Genomic DNA, 21,070 nt, shown 5'->3' with positions numbered 1-21,070 from the left:
AGATGATAGGAAGGAATTAAAGAAAAGAACACACATCTCTTCAGGAGCTGTTTTTCTCCTGCAAGAATTCTATGTGGAATTAATTTGGGTTGTCTTGGCTTTGTTCCTCGATGGGAAACAGCTCACACTCCATCAGAGTAGAAATAGTCACCTAACATTGGAACTGAGGGAAAATCATTGAATCAGAGAGAAATGTTTTTCAGACAAGATCATACTTGAATTACACTTTAAATGGACTTCCTGATTCAGAATAAAAGTGGAAAGATATTCAGTTCCACAACACTAATATTGTGCACCACATTACTGGCCTAGCAATCCAGAGGCAGAGTTTAATGATCCAGAGATAACAACAAAGTGCAGGAAACACGGAGACCAAGCACCATTTGTGGACAGAATAACAGTCAACATTTCATGTCAATGGCCTTTAATCAGAAGTGATGATTGAAGGGTTAAGGTTAGGGTTAGCTGAACCTGAAATATTGACTCTGTCTCTTTCCACAGATGCTGCTTTTCTTTTAAAAACATCTCACATTTGAAGTATCTGCAATATTTTGCTTTTATAATAACCCAAAGATAAGACTTCAAATCCCACCATTGCAAATAGGAAATTTAAACTCACTGAATCAAATAAATGTAGAATAAGAAAACTTGTCTAAGTAAATGGTAATCACAAAACTACCATATTGTCATGAAAAATTAATCATGAATGTCCTTTAGGGAAGGAAATCTGCCTTCCTTGTCTGGCCTCACAGGACGTTTAAAAAGTGTGCGAACTAGTTTAAAATTAATATACATGATATAAACAAACTGTAAACAACATGAAAGCATAATTCAAAGTTCTTTTTAATAATTTTTCTAAAATGTTTCATCTTCAATGCTGAAACGGACTGTTCATTTTTAATGCTATCACTATTTTCAGTGTGTTAAGACTAGCAGAACTGAAGTTTATAACATGGTATGGGAGCCGCCTCATATGCAGGAGCCCACATCCTGTGCACAAGATGAAGCTGAAACATTTGGGGCCATCTTCAGCCAGAAGTGCTGAGTGCACGATCCATCTTGGTCCCACCCGAGGACCCCAGCACCACAGATGCCACTTTTCTGTCATTCGATTCACTCCACGTGATACCAAGAAACAGATTAAAGCGCTGTATAAAGCAAAGGCCATGGGTCCCAGCAACATACCAGCGGTAGAACTGAAGACCTGTGCTCTTGAGCTAGCTCTGCCTCTGTGAGGCCCCATCCGAACTGTTCCAGAGCAGCTACAACACTGGCATCTACCTGACAATGTGGAAAATTGGCCATGAAGTATAAAGAATCTAATCCAGACAATTGACACATCAGATTAATTTTAATCATCAGCAAAGTTATGGACAATGCTGTGAAGTGACACACACGCTCAGGGTTTTTGTGGTGCAGTGGTAGTGTCCCCATCTCCAGACCAGATTGGCTAGATTCAAGTCCCACCTGCTCCAGAGGGGTGTAATAATATCTCTGAACAGGGTGATTAGAAAATATCAACAAATGCTCAGTTTGAATTCCATTAGGACTACTAAGTGCCAGACATCAGGTGAAAGTGATTGCCCTCGATAGCATTTGACTGATAGTGGTGTCAAGGAGCCCTAACAAAACTAAGTCAATGGGAGCCAAGGAGAAAACTTGCCAATGATTGAATCCATACTTCGTATTGTGCAAAGAACGATCATAGAATGGTTACAACATAGAAGAAAGCCATTCAGCCCATTGAGCCTGTGCTGGCCTTTGTGGGAACAACTCAGCTTCAACACTCTTCCATTTCTCTACAATCAGAGATCATAGCGCAAAAAAAAGGCCCTTGAGCCCATTGCAACCGGATGGGTCAAAATCAACCTAACTATTCAAATCCCATTTTCCCAGCACTTGGCCTATAGCCTTATCTGCTTTGGTATCACAAGTGCACATCTAAACATTTCTTACATATTGAGGGCTTCTGCCACAACCACCCTTATGGGCAGTGAGTTCCAGATTCCCACCAGCTTCTGGGTGAAAGAGAAATCCGCACATCCCCTCAACTTCTTGCCTTCATAAATTTTATCCATCTCAACCAAGCCCTCACTCAACCTCCTCTGCTCTAAGGAAAACAAACCGAGTCTGTCCAATCTCTCTTCATAACTGAAACTCTCCAGCCCATGCAACATTCTGGTAAATCTACCCTGCCCCTCTCCGGTACCATTCAATCCCTCCTATCATTGGGTTCCAGAACTGCACATACTCTAGCTGTGGCCTAAACAACATTTGTATACAGTTCTGGCATAACCTCCCCCTGCTTAAACTCTATGCCTTGACTGATAAAAGCAAGATTATCATTTGCCTTCTTCATCACTTTATCTACCTGTCCCACTACCTCAAGGGACTGGTGGACACAAGTACCAAGATCCCTCTGATCTTTGGTACTTCCCAGGGTCCAAATATTCATTGTGTACTCCCTTGCTTTGTTAGTTCTGCCCAGGTGCATCACCTCACACTTATCTGGATTGAATTCCATTTGCCACTGATCAGTCCATCTATATCCTCCTGTAATCTAAGGCTATCCTCCTCAATTATTACCACCCCATCAATATTTGTGTCATTTGAAAAACTCCCTGATCAAACCCCCTGCACTCAAGTCCTAATCGTTTACGTTTACCACAAACAGCAAGGTCCCAGCACTGACATCTGTTATACCCATCTAAACACAAGCTTCCAGTCACAAAAACACTCCTCAACCATTACCCTCTGCTTCCTGCTGCTCAGCCAATCATGGATCCAATTTGCTAAATTTCTCTAGAACTCACTGGCTCTTACTTTTGCTTTCAGTTTCCAATGTGGAACATTTCCAAAAATCTCGCTGAAGCCCTGCAAATCTTCTCTCTTCAGGTAACAATCCAATTCTCATTCAAAAGCAATAAATGAATCTGTCTCCACCACGCCTTCAGGCAGATCCTGTTATAAGGAAGATTTTCAAGTTATTGTTGGTTTTGTCCACCACCTTAAATTGGTGTCCTCTGGTTCAGACTGCTGTGCAGACCGCTCATGAGTTTAAACAGCTTGATCAAATTTCTCAGCTTCAGCTTCTCCAATCTATTCATGTAACTGAAGTCTATCATCCCTAGAACCATTCTGGTTGTAGTTATAAAGTCAGAGTCTTGGAGGCCAATCATTTTAGCTCTAGACCATTGCGACAGGAGGTCCTCAGAGGAATGTCTTTGACCAGTGTCAACTAACTCAATAATGACCTCTCTTCCATTTGAAGTTTGGAAGTGGGGTAAGTTCATTGATGATTGCAGTGTTCTATTCAATGCACAATTCTTTGGATAATGAAGTAATTGATGTCGGTATGCAGCAAGTCCTGGATGTTATTTAGACTTGGGTAACAAGCAACAAATGACATTTACAGTACAGGATGGCAGGCTATAATCACCTCTAATGAGCAAGTCTAACCATCTCTCTTTGACATTACTCACATCAAATCCCCACCATCAAAATCAGGGGGCTCAGTTGGCCATAAACTTAACTGGATCAGCTACATAAGTGCTATGGTTACAAGAGCAAGTCTGAAACTAAGAATTCCGCAGTGAACAACTCACCCCCTGACACCCTAAAAACTGCCTGCCATCTTCAAGGTACAAATGAAGATTGTGAATGAATGTTCTCCACTGGCGTATATGAATAAAGCTCCAACAACACTCAAAAAACTTGATCGAGGGCAAAGCAGTTTACCTGATTAGCATCACTTTAAAACATTCATTCCCTGTCCACTGGTGCATCATGTCTGCAATATGTATCATAGGCAGGATACAGTGCAGCAACTGGCTAGGCCTCCTTTGACAGCATTTTTCAAACCTGCAACCTCTACCACCTAGAAAGAGGAACAAGGGCAGCAGGCAAATGGGAAGACCACCACTCGCAAGTCACACATCTGACTTGGAAATGTATTGCTATTTCTCTATCTGTACTAGTACACAATTCTAGAACTCTCCATCAGCACTGAGAACACCTCCACTGCAGACTACAGCAGCTTAACAGGGCTGTTCATCATCATCTTTTCATGGGTAATAAGGGATGGGCAGTAAACATTGGCCATGCCAACAATGCCCAAGCCCCACAAATGAATAAACACAATTCAGTGTCAAAAATTATAGTTTAAGTAATTCAGTCGTGTATTGATATAAAATTCATTTAAAGAACTTGCATTTATACAGAGCCTGACCAGATCTTTCAGACACTTTGCAGATAAATTATTTTGAAGTCATTGTTGCTTTGTAGACAAATGCAGCAGCCAGTTTGCGCACAGCATAGTCCTGCAAATAGCGATGTAAAAGGGCGCAGTTAAACTGTTCTTGATGGTCCTGGTTGTTGACAAATCATTTGCTACTCTTCAAAAAGGGTCATAGGATCTCTTATCATTCACATGAACGGACAGATGGGTCATCCTCTGAAGGACAGCACCTTAGATAGTATAGCACTCTCGTACTGGATTTAAGCACCCTCCAGATTAGACGCTCAAATGTAAGAATGTAGAAAGGATACTTTAAAAGTTCAGATCAATTTTGAAATGCTAAGTAAATGCAATTTTGGACAAAAAATTGCATGCTCTCTAAAACCCTATTGCATGAATATGGGTATGTAGTTGTCCCCATTTGACCGAAGAGATCTCATTATCCAGAAAGTAGCACAGAGCCTGAACCAAAAATAAAGCAATCAAACCAACATCAAGTGATCACGTGTGGGTCATCTACACTTTGAATCAAACTTCAACTACAGAATGCTGAGAGGCCTTGAGAGTGGACATGGAGATGTTTCCACTGGGAGGATAAACTAGGACCCAAGGGAACAGCCTCAGGGTGAAGGGACAACCCTTTAGGTGAGATGAGGAGAAAATTCTTCAGCCAGAGGGTGATGAATCTGTGGAACTCATTGCCACAGAAGGCTGTGGAGGTCAAGTTATTGTATTCATTCAGAGATACATAGGTCCTTGATTAATAAGGGGATCAAAGTTATGGGGAGAGGGCAGGAGAATGGCACTGAAAAACAGATCAGCCACGATTGAGTGGTAAGGCAGACTTGATGGGCCAAAAGGCCTAATTCTGCTCCTATATCTTCTGGTCTAACTTTCTAGTTCATTAAAAACAAGCCACTATCAGCTGATTGATAGAATATTAAATAAAGGTGGTTTAAGAAAAATATGAAGTAATAAGACTGGGATTCATATTTGCAATTCCTCATGTGGGGAACTATTCACCAGAAAGGTTTTAATTTTTTAGTTTCAGAGAACAGTTGTCTCAGGAACTCATGTTTTCCATTGGCTGACATAAACTAAACAATATTTGACAATGCCTGTTCAGCTAAAGAACGCTGCATGAGGATCCAACACTGGCAAGGAAAAACATAGGAAGATCACAAGGATGGAATGAAAATACAGGAAATGATTAACAATACAAAACCAAAAGTGCAAGCTCATTTGTCTATTAAGATGGAACTGGGTGAGATTACCTTTTATTTATATGGATTAGAGATGAATGAGACAGCAAAATTAAATTGACCTCTGTCTCCTAATCAAAGCCAACAAGTTGTATTTTAGTTGTTGTGAGGGAAGTTGTTCAGAAAGGAAATTGCACAAATAGCACTGTATTGTTAGTTTAGTTTAGTTCAAATATTCAATATTCAATATTCGAACTGCTATAGAATAAAACTGCTATAGAATAAAAAGCATTGAAGATGGTGTACAGCAAGTTACTGATATTAGTGGAGCTTAAACCAAAGTAAAACACAGTTTTCCTTGTTCTAAACAGAAATTGTGTCACTGATGGAGTTTCAGTGTTGAAAAGGTAACAAATTAAGGCAATCCCTCTGTTGTCCCTAGAACAGGTCAACTTTTAGGATTTCAAACCAAGCTGGTCATTTATTAAAGGATAAATTTAAAGGGCTAAATATGATCAAGGCAAAGAATAAACAAACCGTGCTTTAAAAAGTGCTTCAGGTTTTCACAATGTTTCAACAGCAACAAACTTACCTTAATATCAGCTCTGAGTTCCATGAGCTGCTCCTCAGACATGCGGACTGCATTGTCCGTCATTTTTTTTAATGCTTCAGCTCTCTTCTGACGACTATCCAAGATATCCACTGAAAAGTGTAAGCAATAGAATATCATTCAGTACAGCCTTACAATCATGTAAGTCAACCTAAACCTACACACAATGCAGTTTAAATTAGAATTCCAAATTGCCCTACTTGTTCACTCATATTAAATAAAACATTAATTTGAAGAGTTCACAAGTCAATTTTTAAATAAAATAAGTGAGCCCTTTGAGGAGAAGTTTCATAAGCTGGTGAAGGTTATATATCAATTCCAAAAACCCACGGTCAATCTGTTCAATATGCACTCAACTGAACGCCTCATGTGTATCAGTTAAAATGAGGCTTTATAACAATAGCACTCACTGGAGACATACCCCTGAGGTGGTGGTTCAATGGAGCACTGGTTATTCACCACCTGTCCTCTTAGCCAGAGGAAAGGCAAAGACAATTTTATGCTCAAATCAATAAAACACAGATCACAACATTGTGTTCCATTATGCACAAATAAAGCAAGAACCAGCTGTTCTGACAGACATGGTATGGTTGCAGTAGACTGAAAAGGTTGTTGAAGGGAGAAATGAATTAGTAAGTTTGAAGGTGGAAGCCTTTGGTGGGAGTGAGATTCATAATAACTCCTCCACCTGAAACAAATAATTGTACTTCAGTTGAAAAGTTTCTTTTCCTTTAACACAAATTCTACAGCTAGTATTTCATCTAACAGAACTGTTCATAAAAACAAAATAAATTCATTTCCAGGTGAAGCCAAAGTGTTGGTTTGTTACTTTAGATAAAAACCATTAATAGCAATCCTTTTTCTTGTAACTTTTTGGTGATTGAAAATAAATTGTTCAAAACTGCAATTGCTGAGAATGCTATAGAAACAAAACGTCACAATTCCTTAAGTTCATGGTAACAGCAGCATCAACTGTAGTACTAATAATGAGCATCATATACACCTTTACAATTATTCTTTTTTTAAAAATTGCACAATTTATGATCTTAAAATCCAGAACTGACTGAGGGCAGATGTTCGCAGGTAAAGGGACAGCTGGAAAATGGGAAGCCTTCAAAAATGAGATAACCAGAGTCCAGAGACAGTATATTCCTGTTAGGATGAAAGGAAAGGCTGGTAGGTGTAGGGAATGCTGGAAGACTAGAGAAATTGAGGTTTTGGTTAAAAAGAAAGAAGCATAGGTCAGGTAGAGACAGCAAAGATCGAGTGAATCCTTAGAAGAGTATAAAGGCAGCATATGTAAGAGGAAAGTCAGGAGGGCAAAAAGGGGACATGAAATAGCTTTGGCGAATAGAATTAAGGAGAATCCAAAGGGATTTTACAAATACATTGAGGATAAAGGGTAACTAGGGAGAGAATAGCAAGATGACCTTTGTGTGGAGCCACAGGAGATGGCTGAGATACTAAATGAGTATTTTGCATTAGTGTTTACTGTGGAGAAGCACATGGAAGATATAGAATGTAGGGAAATAGATGGTGACATCTTGAAAAATGTCCATATTACACAGGAGGAAGTGCTGGATATCTTGAAATGCATAAAGGTGGATAAATCCCCAGGACCTGATCAGGTGTACCCTACAATTCTGTGGGAAGCTAGGGAATTGATTGCTGAACCCATTGCGGAGATATCTGTATTAATATTCACAGGTGAGGTGCCGGAAGACTAGAGGTTGGCTAATGTGGCACCACTATTTAAGAAAGGTGGTAAGGACAAGCCAAGGAACTATAGACTTGGTGAGCCTGATATTGATGGTGGACAAGTCGTTGGAGGGAATCCTGTGGGACAGGATTTACACATATTTGGAAAAGCAAGGATTGATTCGGGATGGTCAACATGGCTTTGTGCATGGGAAATCATGTCTCATAAACTTGATTGAGTTTTTTGAAGAAGTAACAAAGAGGACTGATGAGGCCAGAGCGGTAGAGGTGATCTATATGGACTTCAGTAAGGCGCTCAACAAGGTTCCCCATGGGAGACTGATTAGCAAGGTTAGATCTCATGGAATACAGGGGGAAATAGCCATTTGGATACAGAACTGGCTCAAAGGTAGAAGACAGAGGGTGGTGGTGGAGGGTTGTTTTTCAGACTGGAGACCTGTGACCAGTGGAGTGCCACAAGGATCGGTCCTGGGTACACAACTTTTCGTCATTTATATAAATGATTTGGATGTGAACATATGGGCTATATTCAGTGAGTTTGCAGATGACACCAAAATTGGAGGTATAGGGGACAGTGAAGAAGTTTGCCTCAGATTACAATGGGATCTTGATCAGATGGGCCAATGGGCTGAGAAGTGGCGGATAGAATTTAATTTAGATAAATGCGAGGTGCTGCATTTTGAGAAAGCAAATCTTAGCAGAACAAAGAGATGGCAGAGCAATTAACCATGTGTATTCTATCATCAGAAAGGGGGACACAAGTAACATCCCCAAAATGTTGCGGAACACTTGGTCCATTGAGAACAGAACTGAAGGACATGAGTAGTTGTGGAGAAATGGTGTTGGGGAAATTGACGGGATTAAAAGTTTACAAATCCCCAACACCTGGTAATCCAAATCCCAGACTATGGCCTGAGATAAGTCATGCAATTGTCAAATTTCGGGCTGATCTTAGCAGGACTTCGACACTTAATGGTAAGGTCCTGGGGAGTGTGTTGCTGAACAAAGAGACCTTGGATTGCAGGTTCATAGCTCCTTGAAAGTGGAGTCGCAGGTAGATAGGATAGTGAAGGCGGCGTTTGGTATGCTTTCCTTTACTGGTCAGAGTATTGAGTATAGGTGTTGCGAGGTCATGTTGCAGCTGTACAGGATATTGGTTTAGCCACTTTTGGAATATTGCATGCAATTCTGGTCTCCTTCCTATCAGGAGGATGTTGTGAAACTTGCAAGGGTTCAGAAAAGATTTACAAGGATGTTACCAGAGTTGGAGGATTTGAGCTATAGGGAGAAGTTGAATAAGCTGTGGCTGTTTTTTCTGGAGAGTTGGAGGCTGAGGGGTGACCTTATAGACATTTATAAAATCATGACGGGCATGGATGGGATAAATAGACAAAGTCTTTTCCCTGGGGTGGGGGAGTCCAGAACTAGAGGTATAGGTTTAGGGTGAGAGGAGAAAGATATAAAAGGGACCTAAGGGGCAACTTTTTCATGCAGAAGGTGATGAGCTGCCAGCGGAAGTGGTGAAGTCTGGTACAATTGCAACATTTAAAAGGCATCTGGATGGATACATGAATAGGAAGGGTTTAGAGGGATATGGGCTAACTGCTGGCAAATGGGACTAAATTAGACTGGGATATCTGGTCGGCATGGATGAGTCGGACCGAAGGGTCTATTTCCTCATCTGAATCCATCATACTGCTATGCCCTTCTCCCTTAAATGCTCGAATAGTACAGGTGCATTTCGGGGTAAAGTATTTGCTTCAACCATTCTGTGGTAATAAATTCCATGTTCTCAGCCATTTTTGGGTGGAGAAGCTTTGTCTGAATTCCTGTTGGATTTCTTGGGGACTATCTTATATTGATGGCCTTGAGTTACGGTCTTCCCCACAGAGTAAATATCCTCTCTGTATCCACTCTGTCAAAACCTTTCAAAATTTTAAAACTTCCGTAAATTCACCCCAAACCGCCACCCCCCCCCCCCCCCCCCCCCCCAACCATGAATAAAGAGATCCAGCCTATTAATCCTTTGTCAGTATCTCATTAAACTTCAAGACAGCAAACACGCATTTAGCTTTGAAGGTCTAAATTGATGAGGATCTACAACCAATTGAAAACAATGTTCAGTTATTAAAAATAGGTAAGTCTATAAATACTGGAATGAGCAATTATACTTAGATCCAGGCATAATGAGAGATCAAAACTGGAAATGGGGCTGTTTTTAGCACGCTTCAGCATGCAACATCCAGCATTTTCCTTTCAGAAACCAGTTCAGATCCACTTGAAAACGTCCACATTTATTTAGGAGTCTCAGAGGAACAACAGTAAATTGTTTAGTTTCTTGACTGTTCTGTCAGTCAATAAAATAGTGACTGATTGTGGTCTAACGCCATAAACATACCTTTGCTCTAAATCCCTTAAAAACTCTGATTAACAGAAATCTATCACACTCAGATTTAAATCCAGCATCAATCATTGTTTGTAGAAGAGTTCCAAACTTCTACCATTTTCTGTGTGTGGAACTGTTAACTAATTCCACTCCTGAAACGTGTGGCTCTAATATTTAGAGTACCTTCCATACTCTAACGCTTCCCAATCAGCAGAAATAGTTTCTATTTACTCTATCTGTTCCCTTAATGCCTTGAAAACATTTTTTTATATATATAGATATTTTTATTGGAAATTTAATATTTTTACAAGTTTACAAAAATAAAAAAAACTCAAGTACAAACACTGATATACAATTAAATCTTAAATAAATAATAACCAAAATTTAACAAAAGAAAAAAAAAAGAGAAAAAAAAACAAAACTCAACTAACTACTAATCTAACCTACAATTAACCAGAGTGTATATTTAAGTCTCTTACATTATTCAAATAAGAGAAAGAGAAAAAAAAACAGCGGATAACATAGAAATTGGGTAGTGAGATACATGCTCGGAATGTGTTAACATCAAATGTAACAAAACCCGTATTCGTGCGGGATTCCTCTCCCAAGGGGCCCCGGACCAGCCAGGTTCGTAATCTCAATTAAATAAAAGCCTTTGTTAGGATAGCCCAAATATCTGTATTCATATAATTCAAGAAGGGCTGCCATATTTTATAAAATAATTCGGTCTTTCGGTGCACCATATTTGTAAAGAAGTCAAGGGGAATACATTCCATAATTAATCTGTGCCAATTTGAAAGTCCAGGGGGTCCCTCAGCCACCCAGTTTACCAAAATATTTTTCCTTGTACAGAAAGAGAGAATAGAAAATAATCTCTTCCCATGCATGTCCAGGGAGGATAAGTTCCGTTCCTAAAATTTCTGTCAGGGTAATTGCTACTTTAGTCCAGTATCTATGGATCTTATGACAGGTCCATAGGCAATGTACAAGAGTGCCCACCTCTATATTACATTTGGGACACATTGGAGATGCTCCTGCCTTAAATTTTGCCAATCGATCCGGTGCTATATGGGCCCTATGAAGTATCTTCAGCTGGATAGCCTGAGTTCTGTTACAGACGGTGATTCTTCTGGCGTTTTCCCAAATGTCATTCCATGTTTCTATAGAGATTTCTAGTCCCAAATCCTGATCCCATGTTTTAAGCAGATTGTCCATATCTCCTGATGCTTCATCATGTAGTAAATGATAAATAGTACTGACGGAAGATACCCCCATTGGCCGTAGCACTCTACATTCTCTATATGATTTATAAAGACTATCTAATAACGTAGTCTTCTTCTGTATATATTCTCGAATTTGGAAGTATCGAAAGAGGTCTCCATTAGGTAATCCAAATTTCTGACGCAGCTGTTCAAAAGACATCAGGACCCCTTCTTTAAATAGGTCCCCTAGACATGAGATACCTCTGGATCTCCAGAGTTTAAAAGTGGCATCCCGTAAACCCCGGTTGGAATCCCCATGCTCCCACTATCGGCGCATACGGGGATGTTTTATGTGAGTTGCCCTCATTTTGCCGCATTATATTCCAAGCTTTGTGTTTAGTATTATAGGGTTTTTACAGTGCTCCGTAATGATTATCCTCTTGTCTGAAAATAAAAGGTTAATAAGTGGGCATTTTACTTGAGAAGCCTCGATGTCCAGCCAGATTGACTGTGGATCAAACAAGACCCAATCAGCTATATAACTTAATAGGGAACTTAACTGATATTTCCTAAAATCTGGGAAGTCCAATCCTCCCCTTGCCTGTGGAAGCTGTAGCTTCTTCAGCTTAATGAGGGGCCGTCTATGATTCCAGATAAAGGAACCCAACCAGCCATATAATTTACGTAGTGCCAGCCTCGGCAGCATCACCGGAAGCATTCTCATAGGGTATAGGAGACGGGGCAGGACATTCATTTTAATTAGTGCTATTCTGCCTAACCAGGAACTTGGAAGGTCTCCCCATCGCTGGAGGTCCTGCCTTATCCTTTCCAGTAAATGCACAAAGTCAGCCTTGTATAACTGACCAAATACTGGGGCAATAAAAATGCCTAAATAGAAGAAACCCTCCAGGGACCAACGAAAGGGAAAATGGAATCCGTCCACTAAGCGGGGTATCATAGCAAGGCCACCCATTGGCATAGCCTCCGATTTTGAGAAATTAATTTTATAGCCTGAGAATGCACTAAATAACTTGGATTAAGCGAGGTACGGACATCAGAGGATTACTGAGGAATAGAAGAACATTATCTGCATAAAGGGTAATTTTATGTTTACCTGTACCAATTCTCGGGACCGTTATATTAGGATCAGCCCGTACAGCTTCTGCTAATGGTTCAATTATTAGCGTAAATAGCAATGGCGAGAGGGGACATCCCTGACGGCAGCCCCTATCCACACTGAAGCTATCCGAGCCTAATCCATTGGTAACCACAACTGCTTTGGGATCACTATACAATGTTGAGACCCATTTGGTAAACACCTTTCCAACGCCAAACCTTTCCAACGTGTAAAACAAATAGGACTATTCAACCCTATCGGATGCCTTTTCCGCGTCTAATGAGACTACTACTCCTGGTATCTTTCCCTGATGGCAGGGTTGAATCATATTCAAAACCCTTCTAATAAACCCAGTCTGATCCTCCTTTATGATATGTGGCAGTACTCTTTCTAGTCTTAATGCTAACGTTTTAGAAAGGATTTTAAAATCTACATTTAGCAAGGATATTGGTCTATATGACGTGCAATCTTCTGGGTCCTTTCCTTTTTTAAGGATAAGAGAGATATTTGCCTCTTTCAACGAAGGCGGGAGACAGCCCTGACTGTATGCGTAGTTATACATGTCCATAAGTGGACCAGCCAATATTCCTGTAAATTCTTTATAGAATTCAGCTTGAAAACCATCTGGGCCAGGTGCCTTACCACTCTGAAGTTGCCTGATTGCGTCTAGTATTTCTTGGACTGTTAGGGGAGCATTTAAGACCGATACCTGTTCCGGAGTTAGGTCCGGAAAGGTCAAATTTTTAAAAAATGACTGCATCCTCCTAGTCCTGTCTTCACAATCCTGCGATTTATATAAATCAGAATAAAATTTTCTAAAGATTGCATTAATCTTTTTATGATCATGAGTCAAAATACCCGTACTTTCCTCGATAGACGTGATAGTTTGAGGGGCCTTTCTTTTCCTTGCAAGAAATGCTAAGTATCTACCCGGTTTGTCGCCAAATTCATATAACCTTTGTTTTGCAAATAATATTTCCCTCTTAGCCGTTTGGGTAAGTGTGGTGTTTAGAGCTGTCCTAAGGGCCGTAATCCTTTGTAATTTGATAATAGAAGGTCTATCAGCGTATGCTGTTTCAGCTGCTTTTAAGTGAGCTTCGAGCAGACGCTGTTATTTTCCCTTTAATTCTTTCTGGGTCACTGAGTATGAGATGATCAAACCTCGCGCGTAAGCTTTGATGGCCTCCCACATCATTGATGGGTTGCTAGCCATACCTAAGTTAATTTCTAAAAAAGTTTTAAATTCTTGAGAGAAGCACTTTACAAATTTACTATCTTTCATCAGGAAGGGGTCCATACGCCAATGCCGAGGGGATGTCCCATTGTTCCTCGCCTCGATTTCCATATATACAGCAGCATGATCGGAAATTGCTATACTACCTATTTTACAGGATGATATGGAATTTTAAAAAATCGAGGGGGCAAAAAACATATCAATTCTGGTATGGCATTTATGTGGATTGGAGTAAAAAGAAAAATCTCTGCCCTGTGGGTGAAGGCATCTCCATACATCTACTAATCCTAATTCTTTGTTCAGATCCATCAATTGTCTAGATCTGGGAGATACTCCTGCAGTACTCTTGGGAATCCTATCTATTTCCGGATCCATAATACAATTAAAGTCTCCCCCTATAATTGTATGATGAGCACCGAGGGCCATCAATTTTGAGAAGGCTTCCATTATAAATTTAAAAGGATGTGCCGGGGACAATACAAATTTAAAATCCCATATTCCTCTCCATTTATAAGGGCTTTAATCAGAATATATCGTCCAGATTCGCCTTTTATCTGCTTTAGGATTTTGAAAGGGAAATTCTTCCGAATAATAACAACTCCCCTGCTTTTTGAGCTAAAAGAAGAAAAAAAGGCCTGATCAAATCCACCCTGTCGTAATTTCAAGTGTTCTTTATCCAACAAGTGTGTCTCCTGTAGGAGAGCTATATCAACCCTTTCTTTCTTGAGATTTGATAATATTTTCTTCCTTTTGACTGGCGAATTACTCTCCTTCACATTCCAGGTGCATCACTTAACCGACTGATCAACCATAATCGTCCGGGCAAATCCGAGACCCCTCGGGAGGGGAAACCCTATCCAGAACATCCCGAGCATAGACCATATAAAATTCACAAAAATAAAGGCTCTCGAATACACTCACAACAGTGTAATAAAAAACTATTTCTAAATAAAATAAATATAAAACATATTTAAATGAAGATTTCCCCCTTGTTCCCAGGGGGTATCACTTCCTTTCCAAAAGGTCCATCGTATCCTCCGAGGAGAAAGTGAGGTCTGCAGATGCTGGAGATCAGAGCTGAAAATGTGTTGCTGGAAAAGCGCAGCAGGTCAGGCAGCATCCAGGGAACAGGAGAATCGACGTTTCGGGCATAAGCCCTTCTTCATCGTATCCTCTCCCAACCAATGCCCCACCCTTGACCCAGTCGCTCCTCAATAGGATGAGGAAAATTCAAATATACTACAAATCCGAGACCCCTCTAGAGAGCTAGAGTTAACAGTGAGCACCTCACCCCCCCACCCACACTAACACCTGGATATATTTGGTAATGTTAATACCATGTACAAACATATATAACTATAAAATTACAACCTCAACAAGTAATAATTAAATATAATAATACAAAATAACAAGGGAAAACAACCCCGCTCCTAGAGACAGAGGTAAAAATAGAATAAGGTAACCACCTCCCCCCACCAACATTAACTCGACCCCCCGGCCTATATATATATCGAATATTTAAAAACAAACCAAGGGGGGGTTAGAAAATCATTAAGTAGAGAACAAATAAATAAATCCCTCTCCCCACCCCCCAAGATAATATTAAACAGTAAGGTTAAAAAAAAAGGATAATAAACCGGAGTGGGGGGGGGGGGGGGGGAAGGCAAACCAACATCAATTATCTCTTACAATTTATCTGAGAGTCGAAAAATTCCTTGGCCTTTTCCGGCGATCCAAAGTTATACACGGATCCTTCATGGTTAAAGCATAGCGTCGCTGGGTAGCGTAAGCAGTACTGAATATTTAAGTCCCTTAAACAATTCTTCGCCTCATCGAATGCCTTCCTCTTTCGGACCAGAGCTGGGGAAAAGTCCTGGAATAACATGATCTTGGATCCTTTATAGATCATGGCTTGGGAATCTCTTCCAAGATTTCTAGAGGCTTCTTGGAGTATCTGCCTCTCCTTATAGCTCTGCAGCCGGAACAGGACCGGGCGGGGGCGGGGGCGCTGGTTCGAGCTGGGCCCGCGTATTGCGACCCGGTAGGCCCATTCTACCCTTACCTGGCCTGATCCAGCCTCCAGATTTAACAGCTGTGGAAGCCACTGTTCAAGGAACCTTGTAAGCTGGCCTTCCTCTTCCCGTTTGGGAAGGCCCAGCAAATGAATATTTTTTCGACGACCTCGAGCCGATCCACGGCCGATTGCGCGGTAGTTTTGCAGGTCTCGGCCTTTAGCTCCGCCCCTCCGACTCGGCGCTCGATTTCCTTAATGTCTCAGTGCGGCCGAGAGTGAGTCCCATCGACTTTGGGATTCTTCGATAAAAGCGTCGATCTTCGCATCGAGTTTGGAGATTATTTCCACGAGGCTTGCCACCGTAGTTAAGTCCCCCGGGACGGCTGTGGATGCCTCTGCTGCAGCTGGAGAGGGTGGGGAAGGGGTTCCTGCTTGCTGAGAGCTGCGGGCTCCCTTCCCTTTAGTAATTTTTACTGAAGATTAAATTGTTTAAATTCAATACTAAACAACTAATTAAAGTAAACAGCTCTTTTAAATGATTTGGTGAGTGTGGTGGGGGTGTGGGTGACCCACTTTGCCCAAGTCTTGGGAGGAGCACTGTAGACTCAGACTTGCTGGGTCGCCGCCATCTTGGATCCCCCGCCTTGAAAACTTTAATCCAATCACTTCTTAACCTTCAAAATTTTGACGAATAACACCCTGGTTTGTGTAGTTTTTGCTTGCAATTTAATTCTTGAGAGTCCAGATTCTGATAAATCTCGTGTAGTTCCTTGAAGGCCAATATATGCTTCTAAGGTACAGTATCTACAACTACTCACAGTACACTAATGTGCAGTCTAATGAGGGCTTTGTACAGCTGAGGCATGATTTGTAATTCATTATATTCTAGTCAGCTGGATGCAGAGGTAGTGAGGACTGTAGATGCTGGAGACCAGAGTTGAAAAATGTGGTGCTGGAAAAACACAGCAGGCCAGGCAGCATCCAAGGAGCAGGAGAGTCGACATTTCGGGCATAAGCCCTTCTTCAGGAATGAGGCTGGTGTGCCAAGCGGGCTGGGATAAAGGGTAGGGGGGAGGGAATTTGGGGGAGGGGTGCTGGGAATATGATAGGTGGAAGGAGGTGAGGGTGAGGGTGATAGGCCGTAGAGGGGGTGGGGAAGAGGTAAGGAAGAAGATTGCAGGTCAAGAGGGCGGTGCTGAAGTCGGGGGGTTGGGACTGAGATAAGGTGGGGGGAGGGGAAATGAGGAAGCTGGAGAAATCTACATTCATCCCGTGTGGTTGGAGAGTTCCGAGGCGGAAGATGAAGTGCTCTTCCTCCAGGCGTCGTGTGGTCAGGGTCGAGTGATGGAGGAGGCCAAGGACCTGCATGTCCTTGGCGGAGTGGGAGGGGGAGTTAAAGTGTTCAGCCACGGGGCGGTTGAGTTGGTTGGTGCGGGTGTCCCAGAGGTGTTCCCTGAAACGTTCCGCAAATAGGCGGCCTGTCTCCCCAATGTAGAGGAGACCACATCGGGTGCAACGGATACAGTAAATGATGTGTGCGGAGGTGCAGGTGAATTTGCGACGGATATGGAAGGATCCATTGGGGCCTTGGAGGGAGGTGAGGGGGGGGGGGGGGAGAGAGGGGGAGGTGTGGGCGCTAGTTTTGCACTTGTTGCGGTTGCAGGGAAAGGTGCCGGGAGTGGAGGTTGGGTTGGTGGGGGGTGTGGACCTGACGAGGGAGTCATGGAGGGAGTGGTCCCTCTGGAACGCTGATAGGGGTGGGGAGGGAAATATATCCCTGCTGGTGGGGTCTGTTTGGAGGTGGCGGAAATGACGGAGGTGATACGATGTATCCGGAGTATGGTGGGGTGGAAGGCGAGGACCAGTGGGGTTCTGTCCTGGTGGCGATTAGAAGGGTGGGGTTCAAGGATGGAGGTGCGGGAAGTGGAGGAGATGCGGTGGAGAGCATCATCGACCACGATGGAGGGGAAATTGCAGTCTTTGAAGAAGAAGGCCATTTGGGCTGTTCGGTAGTGGAATTGGTCCTCCTGGGAGCAGATGCGGCGGAGGCGAAGAATTGGGAATATGGGATGGCGTTTTTACAGGGGGCAGGGTGGGAGGAGGTGTAGTCTAGGTAGCTGTGGGAGTCGGTCGGTTTATAGTAAATGTCCGTGTTGATTTGGTTGCCCGAGATAGAAATGGAGAGGTCTAGGAAGGGGAGGGAGGAGTCTGAGACAGTCCAGGTAAATTTGAGGTCGGGGTGGAAGGTGTTAGTAAAGTGTATGAACTGTTCAACATCCTTGTGGGAGCACGAGGTAGCGCCAATACAATCATCGATGTAGCGGAGGAAAAGGTGGGGGGTGGTGCCAGTGTAGCTGTGGAAGATGGACTGTTCCACATATCTGACGAAGAGGCAGACATAGCTGGGGCCCATGGCTACTCCTTTGGTTTGGAGGAAGTGGGAGGATTGGAAGGAAAAGTTGCTAAGAGTGAGGACCAGTTCAGTCAGTCGGAAGGGTACTGGTTGGGTCGGCAGGAGAGGAAGAAGTGGAGGGCTTGGAGGCCTTCGTGATGGAGGATGGAAGTGCATAGGGACTGGATGTCCATCGTGAAGATAAGGCTTTGGGGGCCGGGGAAGCAAAAATCTTGGAGGAGGTGAAGGGCGTGGGTGGTGTCCCGAACATAGGTGGGGAGTTCTTGGACTAAGGGGGACAGGACAGTGTTGAGGTATGCAGGAATGAGTTCGGTGGGGCAGGAGCAGGCTGAGACAATGGGTCGGACGGGACAGTCGGGTTTGTGGATTTTGGGTAGGAGGTAGAAATGAGCAGTGCGGGGTTGTGGGACTATGAGGTTGGAGGCAGTGGATGGGAGATCTCCTGATGTGATGAGGTTATGGATGGTCTGGGAGATGATGGTTTGGTGGTGGGAGGTGGGGTCATGGTTAAGGGGGCAGTAGGAGGAGGTGTCCGCGAGTTGGCGTCTAGCTTCAGCGGTCTAAAGGTCGATGCGCCAAACTACTATCTCGCCTCCCTTGTCTGCCGGTTTGATGGTGAGGTTGGGGTTGGAGCGGAGGGAGTGGACGGCTGCGCGTTGCGAGGGTGAGAGGTTGGAGTGGGTGAGAGGGGTGGACAGGTTGAGGTGGTCAATGTCGCGGCTGCAGTTGGATATGAAGAGATTGAGAGTGGGTAAGAGCCCACCACGGGGTGGCCAGGTGGATGGGGTGTGTTGGAGGCGGGAGAAGGGGTCATCAGAGGGTGGGCGAGAGTCCTGGTTGAAGAAGTAGGCGCGGAGGCGAAGGCAGCGGAAGAAATGCTTGATGTATCGCCACGTGTCAAACTCATTGATCCGGGAGCGTAGGGTGAGGCCTCTGCTGAGGACTGATTGTTCATCCTCAGAGAGGGGGAGGTCTGGAGGGATAGTGAAAATACGGCAGGGCTGGGAGCTAGGACCTGGTGTGGGGCTGAAGCTGAGAGTGGGGGCGAAGTTAGGCGTGGGGGCGGAGATCGACATGGGAGTGGCGTAGCATGCGGTGTGGCCCTTGAGCAGGTGAGTGACGTCACTGGGGGCGGAAGTGGCACGCCGGGCAGAAACGGCGCTGGTCCCGGTAGCCGTGTATCTGTGGGCGATGATCTTCCTGGCGATCGTGGAGGCAGTTGTCTGGGTGGCGATCGCGGAGGCTGCATGGTTGGTGGTGGCTGTTGTCCGTGTGCCGGTGGGGGCAGAGGTGATGTCACCGTTCGCTGCGGCAGTGGTGGCTGCAGCAGCTGCGTGGGCAATGGCACCTGAGTGGTTCCGGAGGTCACGAGAAGGTTCAGGAACGGTCGAGGAATTCGGAGTGTGAGGGTGAGTACATGAAAGTTTTTTGTACTTACTTTCTTTGATGTTCGATATGGCTAGGAAAAAGCGTTTGTTCTGTGTATGAATTCTGAGGATGAAGAACATCAAAGGTCCTTTGCAGGTCTGTGAGAGTGTTGTCCTGAGCTGGGGCAGGGCTGACTGCAGGGACTGTAGGTAGCGGCGCATGGCTGCGAGTGTGGAGCGGAGGATCTGGAGGGAGGTTATGTTGCTGGAGGCTTCGGATTTGTTGCAGGTACTGGTTGTCCTGGTTGGGTCCAAATTGTGTTGGTCTGAACGTAGTCTGGAGTCAGTGGATGCAGAGGTAGGTAATCTACTAGTCTTTCTGATTATTTTTGGGTACTGTCCTTGATATAATGATAAACCTATCTCAAACCTTAAAGTCTCTTATGACCTTGACCATTTCTAGTTTATCATTTATAAAGTACCCTGTTTTTGGACCCTTTTGGGTCCAAAATGAATGACCTTTCATTTGCCTACCTTGAAACCCATTTTTCACAGTTCTTCCCATTCACTTAATCTGTCGATATCTTTTTGTAACTTTACAATTCCATCTACGCTGCTTGCAATACTGTCTCAGCAGTACATGAGCAGCAAATTTGGTGAAGCAGATTTCTATCCCATCATTTGTCACCACATTAAAGGCCTTCAAGTTTAACAGACCAGAAGCATAACTGATTGTTCCATAATCTATCACAACAATAATTCCTAGAACAAGATTTTATTATTAATTGTAAAATAATTGAACACTTACATGCTGCTGCTTTGACTTTATCCATTTCTCCCAACAGTGCCACCTCTCTGTCCATAAAACTGCAATGAAAACGAGAGAGGTTTATTTGTGGATTTTCACTCTAATAAGAGGGGTGCCCTACTAGGATGTAATGCTGAACCATAACTGATTTAAATCAGTTTCTAAAAATTAGGAAAGGGCTGAGATCAGATTTTTAAAGTATAACTTTTTAGGAATGCTATAGGATTTGTGATACCAATCAAGTTATTAAATAACTTTTTTCTTTTGCTGCAAGTAACTCAATATTACATTTTTCATCATGTTTAAAGCAGTTGCACAGATAATTAGTTATGAAAAAGTTGCTTATTAAAAGAAGTTCTAACCTTGTTGTCTGAAGCAAAACTGAATTTTCATCCATGTAGCTTTTGACATCGAAATTAATGATTTTCGACAGGCAAAGTCTTAAATGATAACATGCGATACTAGGTGTATAATATAGATAATTTGGATTTTGGTCAATTTTGTAAAGGTGCTTCTTTTTTAAAAAAAAGTCAGAAAGTCATTTGGAACAGTGACCCACATACATGATTTCCAAAAGGCATGTGACTTCAGTCAAGTACCTGGCAAGACACCCATGGTATCAATAGATGGAATAATTTAAACCGGAGTTTACAATTTAGAATTAGACCATCAGAATTGCGAAAGATTCGTTCCAGCAAACTTGGAAGGGAATCGTAAAATTGTCTCAACAGTCCAATGAAAAGAAACTGAGGACAATTAGT

The 21,070-nt window shown here is 42.9% G+C and overlaps 1 protein-coding gene across 6 annotated transcripts in view; it reads right to left on the bottom strand.

Annotated features, from left to right (window-relative positions):
- The window catches only part of spats2 (spermatogenesis associated serine rich 2), a 141,704-nt gene that overhangs the window by 7,908 nt on the left and 112,726 nt on the right, over nucleotides 1-21,070 (bottom strand). For all 6 annotated transcript variants that reach the window (XM_043681883.2, XM_043681882.2, XM_043681880.2 and 3 more), the window contains 2 exons: nucleotides 20,310-20,368; nucleotides 6,032-6,141 (listed from right to left, as the gene is read on the bottom strand). In XM_043681883.2, the coding sequence (XP_043537818.1) occupies nucleotides 6,032-6,141; nucleotides 20,310-20,368 (169 nt within the window). The remainder of the gene's footprint in view (nucleotides 1-6,031; nucleotides 6,142-20,309; nucleotides 20,369-21,070) is intronic.

The sequence above is a fragment of the Chiloscyllium plagiosum genome, unplaced genomic scaffold (genome assembly GCF_037043375.1).
Source record: "Chiloscyllium plagiosum isolate Xiang-an unplaced genomic scaffold, Cpla_swu_hap1 HiC_scaffold_53X, whole genome shotgun sequence".
Classification (NCBI taxonomy): domain Eukaryota; kingdom Metazoa; phylum Chordata; class Chondrichthyes; order Orectolobiformes; family Hemiscylliidae; genus Chiloscyllium; species Chiloscyllium plagiosum.
Note: the sequence above shows the minus strand (reverse complement) of the source record. Positions and strands in the feature narration are given on the sequence as shown.